We start from the raw sequence: 12438 nt of genomic DNA, 5'->3' as shown, positions 1-12438 counted from the left end.
CACATCTTGGCAATACCAGATCCTTAACCTGCTGTGCCATAGCAGGGACTCCTTCCTGTTCTTTCTTTCTGAAACTCCTATATGTGTATGATAAACTTCCACTACCTAGGAGTTCCCGTCGTGGCATAGCAGAAACGAATCTGACTAGGATCCATGGGGACGCAGGTTCGATCCTTGGCCTCGTTCTGTAAGTTATGGATCCGGCGTTGCCATGAGCTGTGGTGTAGGTCACAGATGCGGCTCAGATCTGACATTGCTGTGGCTGTGGCGTAGGCGATCAGCCATCAGCTACAGCTCCGATTTGACCTCTAGCCTGGGAAACACCATATGCTTCGGATGTGGCCCTAAAAAGCAGAAAAAAAAAAAATTTTCCCACTACCTAGGGATTACTATTAGTATTTTGAGGTATTTCTTTCCAGTGTCTATATTTATATTTTTAATAATTGAAATCATAGTTAAATATGCAGTTTTATGTCTTGAATTATTTAACACAAACATTCTTCTAAGCCCTAATAAAGTCTTCATAAACATATTTATTTGCATGACTTTTTAAGACTCTTGAGCAACACCTATGCAATTTGCAAGTGAATAGTTGATGAGTAATTTAATTTAGCTATCTTTTTCCATGGTTGCCAGAGTCATGTTAGGTTCAATGCTGTATGTCTGTGGGTATGAATGCCAAAGAGAACAAACAGTCATTATGTCTGCTTGTGCTTATAAACTAAGGAAAAAAGAGCTATGAACTAACTGCTTATAAATCTGTTTTAAAAAAAAAACAAACAAACCCCAAATCCTTAAGTATTGAGTTTCCCCAAATCCAAATTTTGGTTACTCTTTTTGGTGTTCTAATAGCAGCATCTCAATAGGAAAGATTAGCTGGGAGAGAAGGAAAATGAGGCTTCCAAGGCTCTGGCCTCCTATCAAATCCCAGAACATGCCAGACTCTCTCTTGTCCCAAACCTTCATGATGGTTGTTTCCACTGTCTGGAGTCTTTCCCTCACCTGTTCATATATTAGCTCCCTCTTACCTTTCAGATCACAACTTAAATGTCACCTCCCCAAATACTCTATCCCCAGCCACCATGTCTAAAGTAGACCCTCAGTCTCTCTCATGAAACCCCATTTCTTTATCTACACAGCAAAAGATGTTGGAATTTTATTCTCCATGTTTTCCTTTATTTGTTATACCTCAGGATCTTTTCCCAGAGACAGAGAATGTCCAGGAGATTTTGGGTTCTTAGGGTACGAATGCAAAGGAAAAAAAATATTCAGTGTTTCTAACTTTCAAACTAGGCTCTTAAAGGAAAGCCCTGAGAAAGCCCTAAGTCAGACAGTGAGTGACCAAGGGAGAAGCAGATGACTGCCCCTCCACAACTTTCAAATTCTGGTTAAGAAATTCCTGGCTTGTACATCAGATGGAGAGAAAAAGATGTAGGAGGAAGAAGGTAATGGAGGAGTTTCCGTCGTGGCTCGGCAGGCTAAGGACCTGATGTCTCTGTGGCCTTCCTCAGTGGGTTAAGGATCCAGTGTTCCTGTAAGCTGCAGTGTAGGCCTGGAGCTGCAGCTCCAATTTGACCCCTAGCCTGGGAACTTCCATATGCCATAGGCGTGGCCATAAAATTAAAAACACAAACACATACACACACAAAACCCCATATAACACACATATATGTGCACTTATATATGTGTATATATACATGTACATATACATGTGCATATATATATATAAATCCCAGGAGGGGTCTGGTGAAGAGTTAGCTCATCAGAAGGGCCACAGAAGCTGGCTCTCCACTGGCAGCAGCTTATGCAGCCTAGTCCAAACCCCGAACCCTGTGCTCTGAGTTTTGCTGAACTTCCACCTACACTGTCCCATGTGTACACTCCTGTTGTCAATCCCTCTTAGAGTTGGTGAGTTCTTTGCTATCTCCTTCCATCTAGAGGGGCCATAGCGATGACAGAGGGAAAGTCCCAGGACTATGACATGGGTGACGCTGATAGCAAGAAAACCCACCCTGGTTACTCTAATTTTTTTGGGGGGGGGCTACCCCATAGAATATGGCACCCACTGCAACTGGGCTGGGTATTGAAGCCATGTCCTGGCACTGCAGAGATGCCACAGATCCCACTGCGGCGCAGTGGGAGCTCCTCTATTATATTAAATACATTTATAATTACTATTTTTTTTTTTTGGCAGCTCCTGAAGCATATGGAAGTTCCTGGCCCGGAGATCGAACCCATACCACAGCAGCTACCCAAGCCACTGCAGTGACAATGTCAGATCCTTAACCCACTGTGCTATAAGGGAATCCACTTTATGTAATTACTTTATAAAAGTATTAATTTACTTCTCTCTCTCACTATAGTATAAACCCCCCAAGAATAGAAACCCATTTTCTTGGAGCTCCCACTGTGATGCAACAAGATTAGCAGCATCCTGGGAGCCCCTGGGAGGCAGGTTCGATCCTCAGCCAGGCACAGAGGGTTAGGGATATGACGTTGCCACAGCTGCGGCTTAAGTTGTGACTGTGGCTCCAATCTGATGCCTGGCCCGGGAACTCCATATGCCTCAGGGTGGCCAAAAATGACCAAAAAAATAAACCTAGAAACCTAGTTTCTCTTTTCTGTGAGGTATCCTCAACATATAAAGCAAGGCCTGACCCATATTTGTTGAATGGGTAAATCAAGAATAGTCCTAACTGTGGAAAATATAAATTATAGATTTTTACATTAATATTTCAAGTACTGCCCATAAAGTAACTCTAACTTACCATTAAGGACTAGAAGCTATGAGTCATTTTGGAAAACTTTTAACAAATTTATAATTAATAAATCACTTACCTATAAACATTTTAAAAAATTCATGTTGCTTTTAGGTATTTTATTACCATAGCACTGTACTTAAAACTAATATACACTGTAAAACTTTTTACCATGGAAAATTTTAAACATATTCAAAATCAACTGAATAGTATTATAAATTCCCCAGGCATCCATTTTCCAGTTTCAATATTTATTAGTTCCTGACCAATATTCCTCTTCTTCTCTCATCTTCTACTGAAGATGGAATTATTCTGAACCAAATCCCAGGCATCATATTATTTCAGTATGTATCTCAAAGGATTATTAAAAAAAAAAAACCTGGGAGTTCCCTTATGGTGCAGTGGGTTAAGGATGTGGTGTTGTCACTGCAGTGGGTTAGGTCGTTGCTGAGGTGCAGGTTCAATCCCTGGCCTGGGAATGTGGGTGTGGCCAAAAAAAAGTTACTGTGAACAGCCACTAACATAACCCCCAAATTACTTATATAAAAAATCTAGTTAGGGGTTCCCACCGTGGCTCAGCGGTTAATGAATCTGAATCCATGGGGATGCAGGTTCAATCCCTGGCCTTGCTCCGTGGGTTGAGGATCTGGCATTGCTGTGGTATGGGTGGGATCCTGAGTTGCTGTGGCTGTGGTATGGGCCAGTGGCTACAGCTCTGGTTCAGCACCCGGCCTGGGAATCTCCATGTGCCTCAGGTGTGGCTCTAAAAAGCAAAAAAAAAGGAAAAGAAAAGAAAATCTAGTCATTGTTCAAGTGTTCATATTTTTCTGATTGTCTCATAAATGTTTCTTTTTCACAATGGGTTTGTTCAAATCAGGATTTAAACAAGAACCAAGCATTTCATTTTGGTTAATGTCTCCTTTCTTCCTTTAATTTTTGAAGATTATTTGTTTTTGAAGAGATTTTTTTGTTTGTTTTTTTCGTTTTTTTTTTTTTTTTTTGCCATGACCATGACATGTGGAAGTTCCTGGGCCAGGGATGGAACATGCGCCACAGCAGTGACCCAAGCTGCTGCAGTGACAATGCTGCCTCATTAATCCACTGAGCCACCAGGTAACTCCTTTTTTTTTTTTTTTTTTTTTTTTCCTTTCTAGGGCCGCTCCCGCGGCATATGGAGATTCCCAGGCTAGGGGTCGAATCGGAGCTGTAGCTGCCAGCCTACACCAGAGCCACAGCAACGTGGAATCTGAGCCGCATCTGCAACCTACACCACAGCTCACGGCAACGCCGGATCCTTAACCCACTGAGTGAGGCCAGGGACAGAACCCGCAACCTCATGGTTCCTAGTCGGATTCCTTACCACTGCGCCACAACGGGAACTCCTTTTTTTTTTTTTTTTCAACTCCTATTTTTGAAGAATTTATTGAAGTATTGCAAACAGAAAAATATGTAAATCATAAATGTATAGCTCAATTAATTTTCAGAAACTGAACATACCTATATATATATTTTTTTTCTTTTTTTTCTTTTTAGGGCCACACCCACGGCACATGGAGGTTCCCAGGCTAGGGGTCGAATTGGAGCCACAGCTGCAGGGATCTGAGCTGAGTGTGATCTACACCACAGCTCACGGCAACGCTGGATCCCCAACCCACTGAGCGAGGCCAGGGATCGAACCTGCAACCTCATGGTTCCTAGTCAGATTTGTTTTTGCTGCACCACAATGGGAACTCCCTGAACATGCCTATATATAACATACCTCACAAGCCTCACATTCTTTCAGTCACTGCCCACCCAAAAGTAACCACTAACCTGATTTCTAATACTATAGATTAGTTTTGTCTGGTTTTCAGCTTTGCATAAATGGACTCATACAGTATGTGCTCTTTGAGATCTGGCTTATTTTACCATGTTTGTGAGCTTCATCTATATTGTTGAGTATAATTTTTGACTGTTCATTTTAATTGCTGTATAGTATTCCACTGTGTGACTATTCCCAAGTTTATTTTTTCTGTACATTTTACTGTTGATGGGATTTGGATTGTTTCCAGTTTGGAACTGCTATTAGTTGTGCTGCTAATAATGTATTTGCATGGAAGTGTGTTCATATTTCTGATGGGTATACAGCTGGAAGTGAAATTGCTGGGTTATAATGTATGCATATGTGCAGCTCTAGTAGATACTACTGAATAGTTTTCTGCTGCCTATTTGTCTGCTCTTGTGCCATTACCAAATATTATCTCAGTTACCACAGCTTAATAGTAACTCTTAATGTGTGGTAGTGTAAGTGTTCTGCTTCAAGATTGGTTTGGGTCTTCCGGGCCCTTTGCATTTTCATGTAAAATTTTGTAAACAGCTTGTCATAGCTTCTTAATTCTAAGGCCCCTTCAATCCATAGGCTTCGCCTCCCTTTCTTTCTTATTTTGCAATTTATTTGTTGAAGAAATAGAGTCATTTGTTGTATACTGTTACAAACATTCTAAATTTTGCTTGATTGTATACCAACAGTGTGATTTAACATATTTGTCCCCTGTATTTCCCATAAATGGTATTTACAACTAGAGGCTTAATAAGATTCAGCAAACGTGCATTTGACAAGCATTAACTAACCACTGTGCTTGCTGCCAGGTGAGATACAAAATGACTAAAATACATCATTCCTAATCTGTTGATGTTTACGTCTATGAAAGTTAAGATTCAAATAAGTGCCTTTAGAGAGTAGCAGCTCTGATCAGGGAATGGTTAACCCCAATGGGGTATGTGAGAAATGGCATTAAGGGAAAGTTTTATAAAGTCAATGCCTTTTCAATAGGTTTTGAAAGTTGCCAGAGCACTAACAAGCTAGTACTGCTGTAAGCATCAATTAGCTCTGACAGCTGTGGAAAATGGAATTGGTGGAAGTGGGGGGCAGAGGCGGAAATATGGGGTAATGGCTCCCCAAAAGAAATGTCTAGGTCCTAATCCCAGGAGACTTCAAGTGTTATTATTTGTTAAAATTATCTTTGCAGAAGTAATTACATTAAGGATGAGATGGGATCATCCTGGATTACCTGGTTGTGCTGTAAATCCAATGACAAATGTCCTTGTGAGACAAAAGAAGAAAAGACACACAGAGAAGAAGGCATTGTAAAGGTGGAGACAGACATTAGAGCGATACGGCCTCAAGCCAAAAAGAAGCTGAAGGAGGCAAAGCACAGTTTCTCCCCTAAGATCTTCTGTAGGGAGTGCAGCCCTGCCAACATCCTGATTTTGGATTTCTGGCCTTCCGACTGTGAGAGAAAAAATTTCTGTTGTTTTAAGTCACTAACTTTGTTGTAACTTGTTATGGCATCCACGGGAAGCCAATACAGATAGATGGGCTGGAGCTAGAATGTAACAGTGTGGAATTTTTACCTTACACGCACTAGGATTAGTTCTTCTTTGCTACCTCGGTTTTCATCCCTCCAAGACTTGCCTTTAGCTGAAACTATATGATAGAAAGGATTTCCCAGGTGTTCCCACTGTGGTGCAGTGGGTTAAGGATCCTGGGTTGCTGTAGCTGTAGTGTAGGTCACAGATGCAGGCTGGACTCAATTCCTGGCCTGGGAATTTCCATTTGCCATGGGTGTGGTGAGGGGAAAAAAGAAAAAAAGATCCCCGAGTACCTCTTTGATGAAGCAACCCCTTAAAGGGTCCTTCTCCTGAATTCCCATTTGAAGCAATAATAGTATTCAAAGCACTGTTTTTGGCTGCAGTCTTCCTCTGCCACATCAGCAACTTAAAAGCACTTAAACCAGGAAATTGCTAACCCTAACTGAGCTCTCCTTAAAGACCTCAGTAAAAGAATGTAATAGAAAGTGAGATTTGTAACTATTAAATTGTTCTCAGATGCAAATAGGGACTGAAATACATTGACAACAGTAGGAGTACTACATTTATGCGTGAGCGTTTGTGTTTTTTTTTAAATATAGTAGTAGCACAGAATGGTAGTTTCTATTCTGGATTTGTAAACCCACGAATGTCTTATTTTGCTGTAGCCTGTCCCATCTCCACTTTGCCGGTTTCCCAGATGGAAATCCAGGGTGCCGGCCTCCTTCTCAGGGACCCTCGGTCTAACTTCTCCCTCGCCCCTACCCCGCAGTCCACGCCCTTACCGAGCTCTAGAGGGAGCCCGCGGGCCGCGCGCCCGCCGCGGATTGGTTTTCCGTGAGGTCGCCTGACCTTGTTCCAACACCTGTACTGCTGCTGCCGACAGCCAACGGGGGCGCCTGGGCAGACACCGCCCCTTGTGCCCTCACGGTATTCATGAGCTCCCAGTCCTCCACTAACACAGCCAGATACACATCGCTCCCCTCACGCGTGCGCCCGCCGTGACCCAGCCGGACTCTTCCCCGCACAGGGAAGCCTGGTGGCTGGGTTCCCGCAGCACCCGGCCAGACTCCTTCCAGCCCGCTAGCTCCGGCCTTGGCCGCCCGCCGTCCCCGCCCTGTCGGGCTCCCGGCAAAACCCGGAGAGACCGCGGTTCGGCGGCTCCCGGGAGGCGGCGCGGCGCTGCGTACTGAGCATGCGCAGTGAGCAAGGCCGGCTCCGGCGCAAGAAGGAAGCGTTCGCGGTGATCCCGGCGGCTGCGCTGGGGTATGCGGTACCGGCTAGCGTGGCTGCTGCACCCCGCGCTGCCCAGCACCTTCCGCTCCGTCCTCGGCGCACGCCTGCCGCCCCTGGAGCGTCTCTGTGGGTAAGCGGAGCGGAGCGTCCGGGCCCTCGGGGCCCTTGGGTCACGGCGGAGCTCGGGTTGCAAAGTGGTGATTCAGCACTTAAAGCCGCCGCCGCCGCTCCTCACGCCGCCCCGTCCTGCGGGCCGGGGCCGGGACGGCCGTGTTGAGGCCGCCTGGGGCCCAGAAGGGTGGCTGGAGGGGAGGGAGCGAGGAGTCTGGCCCGAGAGGAGGGCGTCCTACGGACTGGTGAGGGCGGACGGAGGCTGTGACCCGGGGTCACGGGGCGTGTGTCACAAGTGCGGGGTCTTGGCGCACGGGCGCCGAGTCACCCCGGCCCGCTCCCGGGAGCCGCGCTGGGCCGCGCCGCTTCGGGGCAGGGGGAGTCTGCCAGTGAGGGGCTGGGAACCCGAGGCTGACGGTCCCTTGCCGTGAGGTAAAGGAATTCCAGTCCAGGACGACCGCTTCTCACCTTCTTCCCAGCCTTGCTTTTTCCTGTGAGAACTGACTTTCCACTATTATAAGGAAATCCCTGCATTGGGATCTGTAAAAGTTTGCCTGCCTGCACTTAGTGAGTAGCCCAGTGTTGGCTTTCCTGTAGGGAGAATTTGGGAGCCGGAAGATGCGTAGGATCCTTCACAGCAGCTCCCTTGTTTCTCACCTGAGAACCGAGGCCCGGAGAGATTGTGTGATTTCCCCACAATTGCAGGTTGTGGCACGAACCAGGATGGGACGCACGTTTTTTTTGCCATCCGGTGGCGTGCTCTCTCCTCTAGGCTACTCTGTGTGTACGGGAAATTTTCAGTCTTGTAGCGAACGCTGAATATACCCTTTACTGTGAAAAAACAGGAATTGGCAAAGCTGGGTAGTCTTGTCTTGCCTAACTTGTATACATCAGATTTGAACCCCTCCTCTGGTTTAAAAAATATCCAGGATCTACTAAAGGCAGGGCACAGTGATGACCCTCTGTGTAAGGAACGTGGTCTGCATTCAGAGTGGTTGGAGCGAATTAAGATGCCAGAAGAGTGTAGCCAGCAAAAAACGGTGTGTTTGAGAGAATCAGAAGACTGGCAGGACGTGTCTTAGGAGCTCACTGCGGAGCAGAGATGGGAGAGGGGTCTGGGCTGGCCTCTGGGGTGGGTATAGTCTAGCCTAGGTGTGCAGGTTAGTTGGTCCGTGTTGGGAGAACAGTGAGCAGATTAGTCTAGTTGGATCCTTAGAGAATTTACTTGGGGACATTAGGAGGAAACAAGTCTTGTGTTATAAAAGTAGGATCGTGCTAGCCCAGGCTTTGGCTTTTAGTTGCAGCTTTTCCAGAGAATAGTAGGTAGGGAGCCATCAAAATTTTTGAGGTGGGAAGGGATGTAATGAACTGGTAGTTTAGGAAATTAGTGTGGTGGCTGTGTGCAGGATTGTAAGGAAGTGGAGAGACCTGAGACAGAGAAACTGCTTGGGACTTGGTTTCTACTGCCTGAACTAGGATAGTAGTAAAGATACTAAGAAAGCCTAATGTAAATGAACAATCTGTGGAACTTTCCCTCTTCTATTTCCCACTACACCACAAAATCCATTACAGCATGGAAAAAGATCCCTGAATTTAGACAGGGAAGTGGAGATGCTGAGCACAGGTGGGGTACCTCCCTGGTCCTCTTTCATGTCAGGACACTTTGTTTTTAATTGTTAATAGGCTGTATTTTGCTCCATCTTGTCTCCAGTGTACAGATTTGTAATTTTAAAGAAAGCATCAATTTTAAGTTTTATGCAACTAAAAGGTTTGTATATGTCCTATTTACAATTCTGTCTTCTCCGGTTTTCTCACACTGTTCTTCACTTTCATTGATGAAGTCTAGGGCATGGGTTGAACAACCAGAGCTTTCAAATAAGATTGTTCTCAGAGAGGGAAATTAGAGATTCAAAGCATAATAAATGAGATCAACTGTTTATAAAGCACTACACTGTAAATTAGTGGCTGAGATGGTAAGGAAAATGCAGGTTGAATCAAAGGGATCGGGGTGTAGTTTTAGGAAGGAACATGTTAACATGAGTGCATGTGTAGTTACCACATATTTCAGATCTTAAGGAAGGAAATCAGTCCTATTCCTCATAGTAGGAAGAATGTGTTAACAGAGGTGGTTACGTAGCAATTTGCTGGAAGAGCTGGGCTTTTACTCATGTCTGTCTGGTGCCCAAGTATGAGCTCTTAACTGCTATTTTATACTGCCTCTGCCAGTGTTTGGGCATTTATTTCCTGTTCTAACCTCTTGAGCAAGAGGTGGTCTTACGGCATTTGAATTAAGATCAGTACATTTACAAAGCACTCTCATTGTTCTTTTCAGCCATATTGGGTAAGCTGGGACTCTGCAGAATTACCTGAACTGGGGGAACCTGGAGGTAATAGCCTATTCCCTAGCAACCACTTAAAACACCTGAGCATCTTTCATCTCTCATTTTGCAGGCAGCTCTATGTTGCATTTATCTGTTCTACAGGCTTTTAAGAAACAGTGGTATGGAGTTCCTGTCATGGCTCAGCGGTGAAGGAACCATGAGGTTGAGGGTTCGATCCCTGGCCTCACTCAGTAGGTTAAGGATCCGGTGTTGCCGTGAGCTGTGATGTAAGTCGCAGACGAGGCTCAGATCCAGCGTTGCTGTGGCTGTAGTGTAGGCCGGCAGCTACAGCTCAGATTCGACCCCTAGCCTGGGAACTCCATATACCACAGGTGTGGCCCTAATAGCAAAAAAAAAAAAAAGAAAAAAAAAAAAGAAAAAAGAAACAGTGGTATGCCAGCAGGTGGGATTAACTATTGAGATTCAGGCTTTTAAACTACTTTAACCAGAACAGTGTGTTTTAACAGTTTAAAAGGGCAGGATGCCTTTGAATATCTTTAGCCTTAGCCACACAGAATAAAGTTACATTCTGCCTATCTGCCTTAAAATTTAGAGTTGGGGACAGTCACATCAGGGAGTAATGTGGGGAGCAGAAGTTCAGTGTATGTTTTCTTGAGAATTGGTTTCTTTTCCATTTTTCTGTTACTATTTTAGACCTCCTCAAAAGGTACCCAGAGGTTCAGTGTGTTGCTGTGGCTGTGGTGAGGGCTGGCAGCTTCAGCTCCATTTGGACCCCTAGCCTGGGAACCTCCATATCCTGCATGTGTGGCCCTAAAAAGACCAAAAAAAAAAAAGAATATGTAACTTAAAAAAAGAAGTGGGAGTTCCCATTGTGGCTCAGAGGGTCAAGAACCTGACTGGTATCCATGAGAATGTGGATTTGAGCCCTGACCTTGTCCAGTGGGTTAAGGATCTGGCGTTGCTGCGAGCCGCAGTGTAGGTTGTAGATGTGGCTGGGATCTGGCATTGCTGTGGCTGTGGTGTAGGCTGGCAGCTGCAGCTGTGATTTGAGATTTGACCCCTAGCCTGGGAACTTCCATATTCTGCAGGTGTAGCCCTAAAAAGAAAAAAAAAAAAAGGCAGTACTCACAAGCTGTTCCTTAAGGGAAAGGTATCACCCTTCCTGACATATTTATCCCGTGAATGAATGGTCTTTCTTCAAAACTGGTTTTCTCTGTTAATTTTCCTAGTTTTTTGGTTTCGTTTTTTGTTTTGGCTGCACTTGAGGCACATGGAGGTTCCCAGGGCCAGGAATCAAACCCTTGGCTGTAGTTTCAGCTTCCACCACAGCTGTGGCAAACAGTGGATCCTTAACCCACTGCACCTAAAAGGAACTTGTTGATTTTTTCCTAGTTTTGAATACAGGTTCGATGTTATAATTTTTTGAGTGTAGCTTGAAAATTGGAGTAATCTTTGAACCCTTCTTTTCCCTATGCCACCTATTCCCTAAAGCAAACTTTCTTGACTCTTACATCCTAAAGTTCCTTGGAGTAAACTTGATCATCCATCACAATCCTGGTTCAGCCATAATAAATCTTCCCTGACATGTCACATCTACAAGTTTTGTAACTGATTTTCCAGTCTCCTGTCTCCCTGTTAGTTGATCCTTATTATCAGATTCATCCCACTAATGTAATACTTTCCTCAAGCCATTGTCTTAGAATTACCACCAGTAATTCTACACTATTTCAGGATTAAGTCCATCCTTTTTTTAAAAATCTTATTAGTTTTTGGCAACGGTGAGCAGCAGCTTGATGTGGGATTTCAGTTCCTAGACCAGGGATTGAACCCAGGCTACAGGGGTGAAAGCACCGAGTCCAAACCACTAGACCACCAGGGAACTCCCAAATGCAAACCTGTTGACCCAGCATTTAAGCATCTCCTAAGCTGGCCTTAGCCCAACTTTTAAACCTAACTTTCTTTTTCTCTCATCAGACTCAGTAATTTACTGATTCTTACACGTGACCTGTTCATTCCCAATTCTAGAATGCCCTTTCCTCTTTTCTTTATATGACTAAATCTTACCTTCTTTTTAGACTTTATACAGGTCATACAGTTAGCTTTCCTTTTCTGAACTTAATGATTTAAAGAGATTTTGAAATAGCCATTTGACATTTAACCATATACTTACTGCCTCATACTTTTTATTCTTTTAATCATTTAATATTTATATGCTATACTGTATAGAACAAAGAAGAATAATAAAATGAACACCTGTGTACTCACCATCTAGTTTAGGAAATTTCCAGTAACTTTGAAGCCCTCTGTGTTCCCTTCCCCACTTGCAACTTTCTCTCTCCCCTAGAGAGAGAATGTTTTCCTATATTTGGATAATAATTCTCTTTTTTTTTTTTACGGCCACACCTGTGGCATATGGAAGTTCCTGGGCTAGGGGTGGAACCAGGCTGCAGCTGAGGCCTACACCACAGCAACACAGGATCCAAACCACATCTGCCACTTAGACTAAAACCTGTGGCAGTGCTGGATCCTTAGCTGAGTGAGGCCAGGGACAAACTTCCATCTTCATGAAGACTAGGTCAGGTCCTTAACCACAGTGAGCCACAATGGGAACCCTTCATTCTCTTGATTTTTCTTTATTGCTT

The 12438-nt window shown here is 44.4% G+C and overlaps 1 protein-coding gene across 1 annotated transcript in view; it reads left to right on the top strand.

Annotated features, from left to right (window-relative positions):
* Window positions 1–7293: 7293 nt before the first annotated feature.
* Window positions 7294–12438, top strand: part of IDE (insulin degrading enzyme) — a 112200-nt gene continuing 107055 nt past the window's right edge. The window contains 1 exon segment of the mRNA XM_047759975.1: window positions 7294–7473. Within this exon segment, the coding sequence (XP_047615931.1) occupies window positions 7376–7473 (98 nt within the window). The 5' untranslated portion in view covers window positions 7294–7375.

The sequence above is a fragment of the Phacochoerus africanus genome, chromosome 15 (genome assembly GCF_016906955.1).
Source record: "Phacochoerus africanus isolate WHEZ1 chromosome 15, ROS_Pafr_v1, whole genome shotgun sequence".
Lineage (NCBI taxonomy): Eukaryota > Metazoa > Chordata > Mammalia > Artiodactyla > Suidae > Phacochoerus > Phacochoerus africanus.
The sequence above is the reverse complement of the archived record's forward strand: the minus strand, read 5'-3'. Positions and strand labels throughout refer to the sequence as shown.